Source organism: Rhinichthys klamathensis, unplaced genomic scaffold, assembly GCF_029890125.1.
Source record: "Rhinichthys klamathensis goyatoka isolate OS25496 unplaced genomic scaffold, OSU_Roscu_1.1 h1tg000378l_1, whole genome shotgun sequence".
In the NCBI taxonomy this organism is placed as follows: Eukaryota; Metazoa; Chordata; class Actinopteri; order Cypriniformes; family Leuciscidae; genus Rhinichthys; species Rhinichthys klamathensis.
Window position 1 is genome coordinate 66046 of NW_026606885.1, and position 18160 is coordinate 84205.

Below are 18160 nucleotides of genomic sequence, written 5' to 3' on the forward strand. Positions count from 1 at the left end.
TTTAACGATGTCTTTACTACCTTTCTGGGCCATGAAAGTTGCAATGACGCTGCTGCCTATGGCTGGTTCAGAAACCTTTCAGATTTCATCAAAAATATCTTAATTTGTGTTCTGAAGATGAACGAAGGTCTTACAGGTTTGGAATGACATGAGGGTGAGTAATTACTGACAGAAACTTAATTTTTGGGTGAACTAACCATTTAACAAAAAAAAAAAGGCAATGGCATGTGTATTAACGATTAAAAATAATTAAATGGTGAATCCCAAATTCCGTCCTAGCTGAAATGATTTTGGACGATTTCCTGTCGAACTCTTAGAGCCTCTGGATCGACAGTGTCAGTGGGATCGATATCCTCCCCTGATTGGTCCGTGGCCTCAGTCCTCTCAAAAGTCCAGGCATCAAGGCCGGACTGCAGGGAAATATTATGTAGCACACAACAGGCCTGGATGATATGGGAGCATTTCTCTGGGGAATACTGCAGGTAACCCTTTGCCCCATCCAGGCACCGGAAACGTGTCTGAATGGCTCTGAACGTGCGGTCCACAATCTCATGTGTCGTTGTGTGGGCCACGTTATAGCGGTAGTCAGCAGGGGACTCCGGACTCTGCACTGGAGTCATCAACCACTTCTTTAGAGGGTACCGGTTGTCACCTGGAGGCCAGAGACAGAAAACACATGGACATTTTCACAGGTAAACAATACCATAGAATTCTTTGGGAATGTCAAGAATAGGTCTCACTATGGGTCTTACCTAAAAGCCAACCTTCGTCATTGTCTTGCTCTTCAAATAGCTTTGCCACACTGGACTGCTTAAAGACAGCTCTGTCTGTCAGACTACCCGGCCAATGTGTCTCAGCGCTCAGCAGCAGTCCTCTGGCATCACATACTAATTGGCAATTGATTGAGTGAAATCCTTTTTTATTTACATAGGAAGAGTCATCTGCATTGGGAGCTTTAATGGCTATATGTGCACAGTCCACTACTCCCATGACATTGGGAATTCCTGCTATTCTGTAAAACTCCTCTTTAGACTGCTGCCTGGTGGCCTCATCCCTAGTGAAGCCAATAAACTCTGGTGCTTTCTCAATCAGAGCTTTAGTGACATTAGACACACAACGACTCATGGATGCCTGGCTGATGCCAATCGCATCTCCCATCTTGCTCTGGAAGGAGCCGGTTGTGTAGAATCCCAGCGCTGCGAGTATCTGAACATCTGGACTAATGGCTCGTGACCTCTGTGTCCGTCTCAACAAGCTGTCCTTTAGTAGTTCCACCAGGTAATAAATGAACTCACGTGGGAAGCCGAATGTTGTCAGCAGAAATTCATCCGACACTGTCTCGATATCAAATCGATCCAGTGTTTTGTGCCCTCGACCATGCAGCAGCAGGTCACAGTCTAGGATCGCAATAGAGATTGCCATTCCACACACTCAGGAGGACCTATGGACAAATGGCACATGTGAATGTCAGCGAGTGTCATGCAATGCTGTGCCAATAACTAAACCATCCAACACCCACATACACTTGGCTACTTTTGAATGATATATGTTAATTAATAACATTCGCAATTCATAGAAAAGCAATTGGTATGGGAACGAAACGTGCTAAATGTTCCTGCATGCACCGCTGTATTGATTTCTTCAGTGCGTGGCTGCTAACACAAGCCTAGCCTATCCATTCCAAATCACATATTTTTATAACAGCATTTATCTCAAACTGAGCTGGTTAAATCAACCCGTTTGTCGCCTGGTAACCAGCACAGTAAAGTACAGTATTTTACACAAAAACGAACGCAATTAACTCTTGATATAAATGATCTCCCGGTGAATAAATTATCTATCTATTCGAGGACCACAAATGCAGTGGAAACAGTGCGAACGACTAAAAACGTTACCAGAACCGGTGATTGTTTGTGTACGCCGACATTGAAATGTGACGCCACAGCCTTAACAAATTTCCTGTTCACTTTTTGCATTTTCGATAGTTGTATTTGTTACTTTTGACAACAAATTAAGATCGGGGAGATGCATATTAAAATATACCATTATTATAAGTGCTATTATGAAAATTGCATACAGTTATCAGATGTATTTAACCATTTTTCACTAAATAACGAAAGTGGTGTGGTTGAATCGGTACAGGCAACACGTCATTCCTGACCTAGCCAAACAAGCAACATAAACAAAAATGGGGCGCCCGTCAGTGTGTGATGTTGTGGTGCTACGATGTGATTAATTGAAAATACAGGATCGTTTAGGCTGTATTTTACCGTTTCACACAATCAGCTACGGTGAGCTGCACCGTTAACGTCATACTCTGCGTGTTAACAGTTGAATCTCCACTCTGTGATGAGCTGTAAGTATGTGCGCGTGTTTTGCTAAGGTGTTAGCATTGACTGCAGACATACAGATGATTGTAAACAACTTGAGATGTTTGGCTGTCGAAAACAAATGGCGAGTCTGCTGTTTCAAATCTCTACTCGGATGAACGCACTGTGTCAGTTGACATTGATTGTTATAAATCTGTTTTTGAAGAGAAGAGTGCTGTTGTTATTGTTTTCTATTGAGTAACGTACATTATTAAATGCTTAGAGGCGAGCTGTCAGAGATGTGACAGTATTAATGACACTAAGACATCAGTGAATTCGTTTATTATTACTCTTATTAAGGTGGGATGGTGCAAAAGATGACCCCACCACCATATTGTATTTTTTTCTTTTGACTATACATTGCACAAAATCCCAACTCAACACATTTGGTGAATGGCTATGCTCTTCTTCATTTTTTCATGTCATCTGAATATCAACATTTTTTGTCAGTCGAAACAGTTGTGAGGTTAACTGATCTAATTTTATGTCTGTGGAAAGTATTGATCTGTCATCATGGTAGTATGTTGAATATCAAAGTTTTCGTGTCTTTGTTAATGAAGGATTTGTGGACAAATTAATGTTTTTAGATTTGTGGAGTTTAAAAATATAGGCTAGTTTTTACTTTAAAGTGAAAAGATTATTCTGCCCTCAGAACAGAAGACATGTTATTATTATATTATAATAATAATGTAATAATAACATTATTATATTGTGTTTATTCAGTAATTCCACAAGTTAGATGTTCATGTCAGACATCTTGGCTATTCATAAAACCTATAGGATAACGCTGTGAAAACATTCAGTTTGAATTCAGTGTTGTTGACAACTTCAATTAAAATATAATCAATTAAAAATGCATTCATGTGCCTGTTATATGTAATCGAATAAACTGGGATTCTGCTTTGTCTGTCTATTCAAATATTCAACTAAATTGTCCAAATAGAATAGATTTAGTATTTTACATTAATGACACTATTTCACTTTAATCTATATTAAGCTAAAGTAATTTATACATTCTGTAAAAGTTTACCTGTGGAGTGGAGTAAGATGGCCTCTTGGAATAATATATATTCATTTCCCCTGATAACACTTTGGCTGATAAATTGTCATCTTGTAGATGTTGTATCTAAAAATGTTATGATTTTATAATATTTGTAAAAAAAAAAAAACATTTTTTACATTGTTCTTAATGGGACATCTTCCCCTACTAATTGACTTGACTTTTAATTATGCGTGTTATATACCTTTTCGATTACTGTACTATATTATCTGTAAAGTATATCAGCTCTTCCACTGTTTACTGAGAAAACTGTCTTTCGTTTGTATGCCTTAGGCTTATGCGACAATGGATAGTGATCTGAGCCCACAGGACAAGAAAGACTTGGATAAATTCATCAAATTCTTTGCCTTGAAGGTGATTGCATTAAACAATACATTATAAGGTTTTGTTGCATCCATGAAATCTGGTCTCCCAGTCGACACAGTGATGATGTACTTTGTTTTACCTGTGTGTCTTTCAGACCGTGCAGGTTATAGTTCAAGCCCGACTTGGAGAGAAGATCACCACTTGCTCATCTTCATCACCGACCGGTTCAGACTGGGTAAAACACATTGAGGATGCTCCTTTTACGAAGAGCCCTGTTTTCTTTACATCATAACTAACATGAACTCTGTTTGTCTGTGTGTCTTTATGTTCTCTCTCTCAGTTTAATCTGGCAATAAAAGACATCCCGGAGGTGACTCATGAGGCAAAAAAAGCTCTTGCTGGACAGCTGCCTGGCATCGGCCGATCCATGTGTGTGGAGATCTCCCTCAAAACCTCAGAGGTCTAGTCTTCGTTTTTGTTCACTCTCTATGTAATAACAGTATTATGATAAACATGAAACAAAATGTTTAAAATGCCTAATATTTTTACTTGAGTATTAATGAGTTATGTTTACCAATGCAGGGAGACTCCATGGAGCTGGAGACATGGTGTTTGGAAATGAATGAAAAGTAAGCACTCTGATCCCCTTCACATTCAGATGTCAACTGCTCTGTGTAGAGGTTGGTAGGTACATTAACAACATATACCAGGACATAACTACGGTTTTGATTTTTTTCCAGGTGTGATAAGGACATTAAAGTGTCCTATACAGTTTATAATCGGCTGTCTCTACTGCTCAAATCTTTACTGGCCATCACAAGGGTGACACCTGCTTACAAGCTTTCACGTAAACAAGGCCATGACTATGTCATACTCTACAGGTACTCAACACACTTCCTTCAATGTCCACAAAGCCTCATAATAATACATGATTTCATGCAGGGAAACCATTTCCAATCAGATTTTGCTACATTTCTTGAGACTGTTATATAACTGAATTGAATCAACACTGAAGTGACTTGAGCTGAATATGATTAAATTACATTATTGTCTGTAGAGCTGCTTATAGCTGAATTCAGCTTGTTTCTCATTTAATTAACTTTGCACTTGTTGAACTAAACTCAATTCACACTGAGCTGAATAATGACACTATTATCTTCTGTAGAGCTGCTTTATTGAACTGAGTTCGTTTCATAATTACTGAACTCTGCAACATTCACAGTGTTGAACTAAATAATGAATAATGACACTTTTCTTTTTAGAGATGCTTTACAGCTGAAATTGTATTTGTTTAATAGTTAAAGAACTTTGCAACATTAATACTGTTATTTCTTGTTTATTACTGTGAAGCTGCTTTGAAACAATCTGTATTGTATAAAGCTCTATATAAATAAATGAATTGACTTGACATTATCTTAATAATATGTCTTTGATAGGATCTATTTTGGAGATGTCCAGCTGACAGGTTTTGGGGAAGGTAATACTGTGAGGAGCAAAATACTAATAAATGTTGTGTAGATATTCTCCAGAGAGCCGTGTATTTGTTCAGATTCTTCACGTTTCTCCGCAGGGTTCCAGACAGTGCGAGTGGGTATTGTAGGCACTCCCATAGGCACCATCACTTTGTCCTGTGCATATCGCACTAATTTGGCCCTCATGTCTTCAAGGTATACATTACAGCTTCCCGTATGCAACACGTTTAAAAGATTGGGCATTCTGGTTATTGTAGTTTTGTAGTGGTTTTGTGCTAGATGTCTTTGTGTTTTTTCACAGGCAGTTTGAGAGGACAGGCCCCATCATGGGTATTATCATTGATCATTTTGTGGAGCGACCCTTCACTAATATGGCACACATGCATCCTTGCAGTTACAGGTGTGAAAAAGCATAGTCACAGAATAGATAGTCTACTGTTTAAACGTTTGGAGTCAATAAGATTTTTGTTTTACAATTTTACAAAAAAATGTCTATTTCATATAAATGCTGTTCTTTTTAACTTTCTATTAACGCTCCAGTCCGTAACTTTTTTAAGTTAAAAATAATCCAAAATAATTATATTAAAAAAAACTTATTCTGCCAGTGGTCAAAACTATCTGCTTGCCATAGCTAGATTCAAAACGGTTAGCTTGTAATAATGATTTTAATTCCAGTGGTACTGGTGGGTTTCCGCGGGAAATTCGAGCATGTCTTTGCGTCATTACGTCACACCCGTACACATAAAGAAGGAGTTTCGGCTCCTTCGGCTATACTGCGCGTGACGAGATGTTTAGATGTATAGGCTTTTCTCGCAGCACTTTACATAATTAAACTTATGGCATCCAGGAAGATTCAAACAACAATCATCAGTGTCAACTGGAGATTCAGCAGTTATAAAACACAAAAGACTTCGTACTTCGGATTTAAGGTGGCTAGAGAAAGAGAAAGAAACCGTCTCATGCGAACACAAGGATTTAAACATCGGCGGGGCTTTTGAAAAGTGCGTGAACTCCGTGTTTTGAAGGGGTTCGAAACGGAAGAAGAGACGGCTTTTTTCTGCTGAACAAGTAAGACATTTCAATAGTTCAATCGTGTAACAGTACGTTTTCTTAATTCACACAGTTATGGAGTTTCCTTTGTTGTGCCTTTCTCGTTTTGCTATTATGGAGAATATGAATTCTGAACTACACAGGTAACCATAAAACACATTAAATTTAACATTAGTCACGCTATGCTGATGTGATGTTGTTAACATGAATTTGAGAACAAAGTAGGCTATAATTTGCACGGTTGCTGTAAATCGCGTTGATTAAATCTAACGAAGCTTATCATGTCGAATGCTTTTTCCCCCTTAGTTGGTCAGAACAAAAATGGATGTTACTTACTTGTTCAGAAGACATTTTCTTATGAAAATTCTTATGTTGGTCAAACTTTCAAAAAGTGAATCTGTGATTCTGTATGACAGTATCCACACAGCGCGGTGACTGACAGCAGCACTCGCCTCAAAGCACTGTGTTCATCCGCGCTGTTTCATGCCGATTTACAACCCACGTAAAGATGATAATTCCGCGAATCACTGCAGTTACAGATTTCGAACAGAGAGATGGCGACAAAGAGGAAAAGTTACGGACTGGAGCTTTAATCAAAGTTCAGAAAAAAAATTCCGCAAAAATACTAAGCAGCACAACTTTTTTCATTGATGATATAGCAGTATAGAACCTCACCAGTATTGTTAAAAAAAGAAAAGTTTTTTATATTGTTTTTACAGTAGAAAGTTGTACAATAGACCTATGTAATAGTGTCAGCTGTATAGAGCCTTTTTAACAATGTTTAATATTATGTTTAATATATTAATATGTTTAAATTTGTGGGCGGTTTCCAAGCACTCGGGATGAGTTGGAATTAGGCTTCTGCGATAGTCTGTGTTAACGGTGTTACATGGTTTTCAGCCGCACACCGATTCATCACTTGACCACCGCCCCTACTGTACTATTTTTTATAGTAATAAAAATAATTTAGTTCAGTTAGAGAACAGATACTACATTTGAAGTATCTGTTCAAATACTGAACGCTTCTGCTCAATTCAACGTGCGTCGAACGAGAGCCGCAGCACTGATCAGCAGCAGGAGCCAGATTTCATTTATCAGCATGGTGTATGCCGTGTTTATTCATTTAGTTAATTTTAATAGATTTTGTTAATAAAAATGCGCACAGCCGCACTGGCATCCATAAGCAATTTAAAAGTGAGGTGGAAAAGGGGGGGGAACTCTAACACCGGTGTTGACACACGTCAAGGAACCGGTGGGAAATTTTCCTCACCGTCACATCCCTAGTTGGATTTAAACTGTGGATCTAATTCCAGTGTCTCACTTCAACATACTGATAGTACAGGGATTCAAACTGCTAACTGCTTTCTTAACCTCTGGCCTCATACCTCCTCTTTTCTTATTTCTCTCTTAGAGCTCCTGGAGAAGATGAGGGAGGGACTTATGCAGGAATAGAAGACTCTCAGGAGGTGTGCACCACATCCTTTTCCACCTCCCCACCTTCACAGGTAATGCCGTCACTATCACATACTCATCTGTCCCATCAAAAGTAACCCTTTACCACCATCTTTGTGCAGGTCAAGCCTCAATACAGGTGCAGTGCAGCCTGTCATTTAAGAGATTAACTGTTAACCTCTAATAATGGATAAACTGGTGTCCTGATTAGTGTTGTTATTGTAAACTAAAAATAAAACAAATAGTTTTCAGTGTTTGAAAAAACTTCAAATAGAATTTTTGCCTTGGAAACTAAGTAAAATGAAAATGAATTTTTTTTTAAATGAATAAAAAGAAAAAAACGTTACAAAATAACAAATCACACAAACTGAAATAAAAATAAATGAAAGTAAAATGAAAATTAATAAAAAAAATAAAAATAAAAAAAAAATGTAAACTAAAATTAAAATGAAAAATGAAAGTTTAAAAATAAAAGCTATTTCAAAATATTAATGTATATTAAAATAGTTTATGAATAATACTAAAATAACACTGGTCTTGCTGTATTGTGTGGTATTGCAGGGTTCAGAAGACGAATGTTAAAGGAGAACTCTGTCGCAAAATGAACCTTTGGTCTAATAACACATTGGTACCTAGTCAACCGTTCTCTGAGATTTGTTTTCATGATAATCGAATGTAAAGAGTTTTATCTCTAAAAACTGTTTAGCGTATAATGCTAGTAATGGGGGCATATAATAAGTAAAAAGAAATCGCTAGTTTATACCACTAACAAGACTCAAAATAGCCCCACACGAACACAGTAACATAATGAGGGTCCCTACATGCAAAACGAAGCATTGAGAACTTTGTAAGTGTACAGACCGTTTAATAAGAAGTTAAAGATAAAGACAGTCCACCATCTTTGGAAAACAGTCTCGACTAATCAAACCACGAACGACGTGCTAAGTGAGCTGAACTGTATGAAGTTCAGTGAACTTCTGAACTGTATGAATGGCGTTCGTGGTTTGACTAGTCGAGACTGTTTTCCAAAGATGGCTCCTGTCTGTATACACGAAGTGGACTGTCTTTATCTTTATCTTCTTATTAAACGGTCTGTACACTTACAAAGTTCTCAATGCTTCGTTTTGCATGTAGGGACCCTCATTATGTTACTGTGTTAGTGTGGGGCTATTTTGAGCCTTGTTAGTGGTATAAACTAGCGATTTCTTTTTACTTATTATATGCCCCCATTACTAGCGTTATAAGCTAAACAGTTTTTAGAGATGAAACTCTTTACATTCGATTATCATGAAAACAAATCTCAGAGAACGGTTGATTAGGTAACAATGTGTAATCAGACCAAAGGTTCATTTTGCGCCGGAGTTCTCCTTTAACAAAGTCAATACGGTCATAAAATACCATTTATGTGGCTATAGCATCAGATTCTCTCTCTCCCCATTATCTCTTTCTGTGGTAGTGCTTTCATTTCTGTTGCCCTTGTTTTTCTTCCTTTCTCTCTTTCTTTCTTTCTGTGTGCATGTAGTGTGCGTGTACTGTAAGTAAGGCACATTTTAAGACACCTAAGCCGGCTCTGATGGCCACACTGAAGGTTCCCCTCATGGGGCTTGGCATCTCACAGCAAGTGAGTCGTGTGTGTGTGTGTGTGTGTACACGCATGCAGCTGGTAGAATAATTACAAAGAGTGTGTGTGGCCTGGCCCAGTAACCTATATTCCACTGCTTACCCTTCATAACCTCGTATAACCTTTTAATTAAGTAACAGTAAAACCCATCCAAGAGATTGTTTGCACACTGCAATCGCTGCTGCCTTCTCCTTGAGCTCACCTGCCTGCTGTTTTATTTGAATTATTATTGTGTTTGCTCTGACCACTTCTCTGTTCCCTCTTGCTCTCTGCTCTGCAGTGAGGTTAATACAGGACCGGACTTTAAAAGGGCTCTTAATCTGACATTTGACTCCCATTGTGACATGAATCTCTCTCTGTCTCTCAGCTGTACAGCTCTCGTCTGTCATATCAGACTCCGGCCCTGGGAACTGTGGATTTGTGCCATCCTACGACTTGTCCTGCTGCTGTACATCCTCACCAGGTACGGCCCACACACATGCAGGGGCCCCACCCTCACTGTCCTGACTTCATGCCTTCATCCCCCCTAATGTAGACCAGCTGCTGGGAATTACTGTCTACAGAATTGTGCGTGTATGTTTGTGTGTCATTCTGCCCTGACCAAGGTGGCCATGTGTGTTTCTCTACCTAATCAGATGGTTGTGCCGGGTAAAGAAGGTGGAGTCCCACAGGTCCCGGCTCAACCTAATCATGGCACTGCAGCTGAGCACGGTCGTATCCCATCTTGCCCCACTGGACAGTCCCATCAGCCGGCACCGCCTACATCCTGTGGCAGGTAAGAGTGTGAAGAGATTCTGTTCAGTACTGATTTTTTAATTTGTCAATTCAGCAAAGTTTGAATCCATATTTGTGTGTGTGTGTGTGTGTGTGGTAGCGAGGTGAAGACTGTGTGCCCTTCTGATGCTCCAGAGACAACCTTCACCAGGAAAGTTGGAGCTTTTGTCAACAAAGCCACCACACAGGTTAGGATACACTTACAAAAACTATCAGAACAAACATTCCATCATCAGTTAATGTTCTTTGAATTTGTTTAAATGTTTTCATATAATAAGAAAAAAGATCCGCACATGAAATCGGCCAAAAAGCTCATGAGATTTATTTTCCAAAGGCCACAAATAAAGTGCAAAAAAAGTGCAAGAGTGCAAAACGTTTTCAGGTTCAACCCTTCATCAGTGCAATGTGTTACTAAGCTCAACACCTGCAGTCATTTAAATACTCATTACCGTAATCCATGTAACATACCGGAATCTGATTTTATCCCATATACAAATATTCACATCAATAGTCTACATGATTGTATATACATATCCATATGGCCAGCAGCCATATCACCCTGTAGCCCAAGACTGGTTGCCCACTGAAGCTAAGCAGGGCTGAGCCTGGTTAGTACCTGGATGGGAGGCCTCCTGAGAAAACCAGGTTGCTGCTGGAAGAGGTGTTAGTGAGGCCAGCAGGGGGCGCTCACCCTGTGGTCTGTGTGGGTCCTAACGCCCCAGTATAGTAATGGGGACACTACACTGTCAAAGAGCACCGTCCTTCGGATGAGACGTTAAACTGAGGCCCTGACTCTCTGTGGTCACAAAAAATCCCAGGATGTCTTTCGAAAGAGTAGGGGTGTAACCCCGTCTTCCTGGCCAAATTTGCCCAGTGGCCTCTGTCCATCATGGCCTCCTAATCATCCCCATATATATATATACCAATTGGCTTCATCACTGTCTCCTCTCCACCAATAAGCTGGTGTGTGGTGTGCGTTCTGGCGCAATATGGCTGCCGTCGCATCATCCAGGTGGATACTGCACATTGGTGGTGGTTGAGGAGATTCCCCCTTCTATGTATAGTGCTTTGAGTGCCGAGAAAAGCACTATATAAATGTAATGAATTATTATTATTATATCACAACAGTCCTCCATTCCAAAACAAAATATTGTTAACATTTAAAAAAAAAAAAAAAAAAATCTGACTATCAACATGAACATACTGTACATATACTCATTCCCATTATTGAATATCACACAAGGTTATTATCATCATCCCTACACGTCACATGATTAGACATTGCAATGCATAAACAACATTTGTAGTAAACATTTATAAAAAACAATTGAGAGTATATTCCTCATTCATACCCAAAGGATATAGACATTTTAGGTCAAAAATCCATTTACATTCCCTCTGCAAAAGTCTCCGCTCCAAATTACCACCCCTACGTAACTGTGTTATATGTTCTATGACAACGAAATCTAATTCCAAGATCAAATGGGACATCTCATTAAAATGACGCGCAACTGGAGATTTTTGGTCTTTCCTTCTGATAGCGCTCATATGTTCAATGATACAAGTCTTAATTTGTCTATTTGTCTTACCTATATATTGTTTGTCACATGGACAAGATAATAGGTAAATCACATTGGTAGAAGCACATGTAACAAATTGTTTAATCTTATATGTCCGGTTCGTTATGCTACTGCGAAAGGAAAAACATCTTCTACGGATGTGTCTACTCGCCGCACACTTAAGGCAGGGGGAAAAAACAGTGTCCTTGTTAATACGTCCATCAGGACTATTCTTTATGAAAGTGTCGGATTTGACCAAATAGTCTCTAATGTGTCTCGCTCTATAATGTGAAAAAAGAGGCGTATCCGCAAAAAGACTCTCGCCCACTGGATCACACTTAAGTATATACCAATGTTTTTTACTCACATTCTTGATCGCTTGACTATGCGCAGAATAAGTAGTGGTACAGACTACAGAGTGGGACTTCTTTTGTTTGTCCGATATATAGGACGATTTTCGTGCTTTCTCCAAAGCGATATCCAGCCATTTTTTCAGATAACCCCTAAGAATAAGCCGTTTATACATAATCGCCAATTGCTGTTCAAAATCTGATTCTACACTGCGTATTCGTTTCAGTCGAAGAAATTGGGTATAGGGTATTGGGTATAAGGTTTTTGTATAAAATCTTTTTTCTGCATTTACATGAACTACTGATTTGTGTAGCGTAGAATTACTGTTTAAAAGTTTGAGGTCTGTGAGGTTTTTATTGTCTCTTATGCTCACCAAGGCTGAATTTAATCAAAAATATATATTAAAAAATACATTGTTACAATTTAAAATAACTGTTTTCTATTTTAAATATTTTCATTACTCCAGTCTTCAGTCGCATGATCCTTCAGAAATCATTCTAATCTGCTGATTTGCTGCTCAAGAAAAATGTATTATTATTATCAATGTTGAAAACAGTTGTGCTGCTTAATATTTTTGTGGAAACTGATACTTATTTTTCAGAATTCTTTGATGAATAGAAAGTTCTAAAGAACAACATTTATTTCAAATACAAATCTTTTCTTAAATTGAAAACATCAATTTAATGCAACCTTGCTGAATAAAAGTATTCATTTCTTATTTGTACTCACCCCAAACTTTTGAATGATAGTGTATATATTAAGCATGCGTTTTTTTAATATTCATAAGCCAAGACTTGCTAATAACATATATAAGTGAGTATATGATATATAAAATGTTACTATACACAGACAACAATGTAACTTTTATGTTTAGTGGGAGGTAAAAAATTGCATTCGTTTATTTATTTGATAGGGACAATGCATGTTAATGAACATTAGTCTAAAATACAAAATGTAAACAAGTTGGATTATAGCAACATTGCTAAGTAACATCCATATTCCCTAGGCAGGTACATACAAGGATATACATAAAACACTAATAGACGAAAATCCCAAACACATTATTTAAAATGTCTAAGTAAACTTTTTACACATCTGGTTCAACATAAGCCACTTTTTTAAGGTGATGTTTAAAAGTGTAATATGTAGAACACTGTCTTATTGACTGCGGTAAGCTATTCCAATAATTACTCCCTATTACAGACAACTTTTTGTCCAAAAGTTGTTCACCTAAATGGCACCTCGCAATCCACTCTAATGATAGACCTAATGCCAATACCACAAATTTTTTTTTCTTATAAATTCATTTAACAAAGGTCGGGGCAAGCCTGCAAAATGCATTCTGACGTTTTGTGTACATGTTACTCCAGGTGACGACAAACAGTCTGGATCTTCCTTTTGCTGCGTTCGCTCCAAGAGTCTATGACCTGGAGGAGAACGACCCAATGGTATACTTAAGCAAACCCACTACATGTCCTTAGCTTGCAGCTGCGTCCTCCACTGTCTCTTCATGTTTTTCTCTGTTTGCAGGTGCACCCTCCTCCATCCCCGGCCCCTTCATCTCCTTTGCAAGGCAGCCTGCACTCAAACAGCTCGAGCCACAGCGGGGGACAGCCACAAGACGACTTTGTCATGGTTGACTTTGTAGGTGCACCACAACATGATATAAAAAAAGAGTTATCAAGATCTACTTTCTTCTAGAGATATTGAGAGCTATATTGCAGTGAGCACATTGAAAGGCACAGCATTGAGTGAATGGGGACTGATCAGAATCATTAGAGAGGTTTGACAGCAAAAGGGAGTTTATCAAGCCCTTCACAGAGCATCTAGTGATCCAGACAAGTCAATAATTCATCTGAAAAGAAGCTTAGACTCTGACCTGAGAGAAAGCTCCAGATGATTGATGTTTAATAAATCTAAAGAAGACTTTACTCTTCTGCATTTTTATTTCATAAGTACAGTGTTAAATGATGCAGTATCCCACGCCAAATGGACTCTTTTGAAGCTAGTGAGTGTTGCCTCAGAGAGGCCCAAAGAGACCTGCTTGATCATGTTATTTTTTTAAGTATGTTATGCATGACAGAGCATAACTGTGTTTATCAGAGCTATTGATTATTGAGCTAGAAAATCAATCCAAATGTTACTAGAGAGAGAAAACCAGAAAATACCATCTTATTTTGTGTGGGCGCGGGGACATGAGAATTGGACTATGAAACCAATTGTGTAAACAAGCAAGTATTTATTTAGTCAAACCTTCTTAGAAGTATAAGGTAAAAGACAGATATGGTTCATATTGTGTTTAAAGAACAGTTCTGTGTTCATGTGTGCCGAACAGAAACCAGCGTTCTCTAAGGATGACCTTCTGCCAATGGATCTAGGCACTTTCTATAGAGAGTTTCAAAACCCTCCTCAACTCGCAAGCCTTTCCATCGATGTCAGCGCTCAGTCTATGGCTGAGGACTTGGTGAGAAACAAACACATATTCGCGTCACAGCACATTCTGGACATTTTTGCAGTCTAAATGGGAGCAAGAAAGACATGTGATTATACATAGGATAGATTTTTTAGCACCAAACCAGGGTTGGTGTTAAAATCATAATTGAAACAATTGAATTGTGTGGATACTAAAATTAAGAACTATTAAATAATTGCGCGTATTATTTAAGTGTAGTTATTTTAGAAACTGAATCTGTATACAAACTATATATACTGTAGGGTGACTGATTCATTATATTCATGTCGTAGTATGATGTTTTAACATCTGTAACATTGTGATGTGTTTATAGTTAAATGTTTGGTATTTAAATGTTTGGAATGTATTTGAATTTGTATATGAATGTATTTTTACAGGACTCTCTTCCAGAGAAACTGGCCATTTATGAGAAAAACATTGATGAGTTTGATGCATTTGTGGACACCTTACAATAGAACAGAACAGAGATTGCATCCTTCACAACCGCTTTAATCGTCCTGCTTCCTTCACTGAGGCGTCGATGTTTTCATTAACAATGTTTTGTGTCAGTTTTACCATGTGCAATGGTCTATGAAGAGAATCATCATTAAGGAAAAAAAGTGAACTGAGGTAAGGTATAAGATGAATCCACTGGCTTAGTGACAGCATCTGTTAAAGGAAGAGCAACATTAATTCTCCCACCCTTGTATTTATTAAGATAGCAGAACTGTGTAAGTAATGCTCACTGTAATGAATGTATAAACCTGTACCAGCCTTTATTTTTGTTTTGCTCATCCTGACAACACATCCAGCACACTGACACAGATTTCTGAAGTCTTTACAACATCAGTGTGAGGGAAAATCTGAGAATATGTCCAGTTTTGTTTCATAGGCTTACACATGAATGACACTACAGTGAACATTGACAACAGTGAATTGTGAGTCTGTCTGCTTACCTGCTTCCTGTAAATGCATTTTACCATAACTTTTCAAACTTTCTTTGAGTAGGGACAGATTATCATTACTACTTGTCAGATCTTTGAATGGTGAAGAATGTTTTTTTCCTTGTCTTTTTTTTTAAAGCTTATGTTGGCAAGTCACTAGGAGCTGGACCTTCTTTAATTATTTTAAGTGTCATCTTTCTCCCCCTCACTTTGTTAATAAGGCATGTTAATGTTGTGTAATAAACTGATTTATTTCACACAGCCTATTTTTTCTCTCTCTCTCTGTCTCTCACTCATAAATCCTGAACTGGTAAAGAAAAAATTGCGTCTCCTTGAGGCAAACTTCCAGTTCCTTTAGCGAATGAATTATGTTAGCTCGACGTTCACCCAATAGAGAGGCGAAGGTTTGTCTTATTAATATTAATTAGGTTGCGTGACTGGAAGGCTACCAAGGAACCTATGCAGTGGCTATTTGAAAATTCATGAGCGCAATAGCACAAACACACGCCTACTTCCATATTAGGATAAGTTGTTTTTGACAGCAGTTGTGAAATGTTTTTCTATCGTCCATCTATCTGAACAACACCCATATGTAAAGCTGACTGTGCCGTCTTCCTTCTTTGCAAAAGCGGACTTCAAGCGCCTAAGTAAGTTTTAGTTAAGTTACTCTTCATTACTTCGGGTTACGTAAATTCACGTACACTGTCACGTATGTTTGTTTATAGTAGTACCCGTCAGATAGGTGTCCACGCTTTAAAATGTCGAGAAATAGGCTCGCTTAGCCAGTCGTCTTTATGTAATAATAACTTAAAGTGTTACGGAGCTTATATTTAACTTAAACATATTCCCCCCCAACAAAACCACCGATCACCAAAATATATGTGTCCTCCTCTCCTTTTTGGTGTTATGGAAATGGCCACCCTAAATGGGGAGCATTGGGGGTCTGTTTTGTTTTGTCTTTCCTTACTGCATAGTGAATGATGTGTATGTTTTGTATTGTGGAGAGCAAATGTTGCGCTCTTTTAGAGATCACACTCGGGACAGTTGGGAATGGGATCCGGACAGTAAATCTCCTGATGCTCATCTGTCTCTATGCCGACAGGCTGTGTATTTTCATGTCAGTCCTCTGCTGGACAGTCAGGGAACCGCAGGGGTCAGAGGCAGCAAAGGTGAGACTAGTGAGTGAATATAGCGCTGTTTTTGTTGTTCTTACGTATTATTGTATTAAAATTCAATGTTACATTTAATCAAGGTCATGCAGGCTATATAAACTTGTAGTTGAACAGAAAGTGCTAGTTTGCACTAAGCCTGGCGTAAGTTAATTTTTAACTAGTGATTGAAATGCTAATAAAGCTTTTATTATGCTCTAGTAGAGTTCTCGAGTACTGTATTGTCGTTTTGAAGATAACTGTCATATGTTGAATTTGCTGAATGTAGAGTAAGCTCTTTATTACTTCAGAATAACAAATATTTCTACATAAGGTTTCACCCATGGCGAGCATTACTGGGAGATTGAGTTCCTTGAGCCTCCATATGGAAGCTCTGTGATGGTGGGGGTTGGTACCCAAAATGCACTGCTTCACACAGGGGACCAAAGGTTCATTAACCTCATAGGTGAGTACAGTCATATAAATAGTCTCTGGTACAGTCATGTTTCTCTTAGAAATGCCCACCACATCATTCACCCAAATTTTAGGGAGACAATCAATGTGTCATGGCCAAAATCATCCAGTAGGATGTAAATAGCAAATAGGGAGCAGCAACAAAGGCTGATTCATTTAAATGAATTACACCATCTAATTATCAAACAGGAATTTTGTCCCATCAATGCCTCGTAGATTAACAAGGGAGGAAAGAAGAAGACCATACAAAAGAACACAATGCTTTTCTTTGAATCACTTATTGTTGAGTGTCCTGTTTCTTTCTTCAAAAAGGCATTGACAGTGAGAGTTGGGGTCTATCATACAAAGGCTTCATCTGGCATAATGGAAGGAGTCGAAAATACTCAGAGCCTTTTTATGAAAGAAATACAGTCATTGGGGTTCTGTTGGACTTGAGCGCTGGAACGCTGACGTTCTTCCGAAATGGAGTGAACCTTGGGGTGGCCTTCTCTGGCCTAGAGCAGGTAAAGAGGGAAACATCACTGCATAGAGTATGTGGAAGTACTGGATGTAGGTTATATATGGGTACATATAAATGCTTCTTGAAGTTTTTGTTCCTTGCAGGTCAGCAAGGCTCTGTTTCCTCTGGTGAGCTCTACTGCCCCTGAAACTGAGCTTCAGCTGGGTTTGAGAAGCCAGAGAATGCCCTCCCTACAGGAACAGTGCATATACATCATCACACAGTCGCTTTCACATTGTAGACACGCACACAAATTACCATTACCCACACCTCTGCTCTGTCAAATACACACACATGCACATTTATAAGCAGGGCATAATCTGTTTCTGATTCGTTTAGATCATGTCTACCTCAAATAACAACACAAATCTGTCCAGTGCAGTAGATTCATTTTATATGCAGCCCCTCTTCAAAATGTTTTTATTTTTGTGTGCTTAAATTGAAAAAAATTAAAATCAATTCAAAGCCTTTGACTGTGTGTGTATATATATACATAATTATTTAAATTATTGTACTTATCCTCTTTCTGTATCTGTATTCCTGTTTGTGTTCTTAATTTATAAGTAATTTCTGCACTTGGTGAAGTGGCAATGACGAAGTTCAAAAATACTATATAACTGTATTTATTA

General features: G+C 38.3%; 3 protein-coding genes across 8 annotated transcripts; 2 read left to right on the forward strand and 1 right to left on the reverse strand.

The window, feature by feature from the left end:
- Positions 1-1944, reverse strand: harbi1 (harbinger transposase derived 1). 2 transcript variants are annotated; one of them, XM_056233857.1, is made up of 3 exons: positions 1896-1944; positions 753-1441; positions 1-652 (listed from the first exon to the last, which is right to left on the reverse strand). In XM_056233857.1, the coding sequence occupies exons 2-3, from the start codon at positions 1420-1422 to the stop codon at positions 276-278; spliced, it is 1047 nt and encodes a 348-aa protein (XP_056089832.1). In that variant the 5' UTR covers positions 1423-1441; positions 1896-1944; the 3' UTR covers positions 1-275. The 2 variants fall into 2 exon arrangements, with proteins under 2 accessions (XP_056089832.1, XP_056089831.1); XM_056233856.1 differs by lacking the exon at positions 1896-1944 and having other exon boundaries at positions 753-1720.
- Positions 1945-2147: 203 nt separating this feature from the next.
- On the forward strand, positions 2148-15671 carry atg13 (ATG13 autophagy related 13 homolog (S. cerevisiae)). 3 transcript variants are annotated; one of them, XM_056233853.1, is made up of 18 exons: positions 2148-2356; positions 3703-3783; positions 3890-3970; positions 4076-4195; positions 4318-4364; positions 4476-4616; positions 5172-5212; positions 5306-5402; positions 5509-5607; positions 7669-7762; positions 9232-9330; positions 9698-9793; positions 9966-10105; positions 10205-10292; positions 13385-13462; positions 13545-13658; positions 14350-14478; positions 14865-15671. In XM_056233853.1, the coding sequence occupies exons 2-18, from the start codon at positions 3715-3717 to the stop codon at positions 14940-14942; spliced, it is 1611 nt and encodes a 536-aa protein (XP_056089828.1). In that variant the 5' UTR covers positions 2148-2356; positions 3703-3714; the 3' UTR covers positions 14943-15671. The 3 variants fall into 3 exon arrangements, with proteins under 3 accessions (XP_056089828.1, XP_056089829.1, XP_056089830.1); XM_056233854.1 differs by lacking the exon at positions 9232-9330 and having other exon boundaries at positions 2149-2356; XM_056233855.1 differs by lacking the exons at positions 2148-2356; positions 4318-4364 and having other exon boundaries at positions 3732-3783.
- A 287-nt stretch (positions 15672-15958) lies between these two features.
- On the forward strand, positions 15959-17999 carry si:dkey-23n7.10 (SPRY domain-containing SOCS box protein 3). Of its 3 annotated transcripts, none has more exons than XM_056233813.1 (5): positions 15960-16061; positions 16415-16579; positions 16893-17024; positions 17345-17535; positions 17620-17999. In XM_056233813.1, the coding sequence occupies exons 2-5, from the start codon at positions 16420-16422 to the stop codon at positions 17677-17679; spliced, it is 543 nt and encodes a 180-aa protein (XP_056089788.1). In that variant the 5' UTR covers positions 15960-16061; positions 16415-16419; the 3' UTR covers positions 17680-17999. The 3 variants fall into 3 exon arrangements, with proteins under 3 accessions (XP_056089789.1, XP_056089788.1, XP_056089786.1); XM_056233811.1 differs by having other exon boundaries at positions 15962-16061; positions 17636-17999; XM_056233814.1 differs by lacking the exon at positions 17345-17535 and having other exon boundaries at positions 15959-16061; positions 17636-17999.
- Positions 18000-18160: the final 161 nt, after the last annotated feature.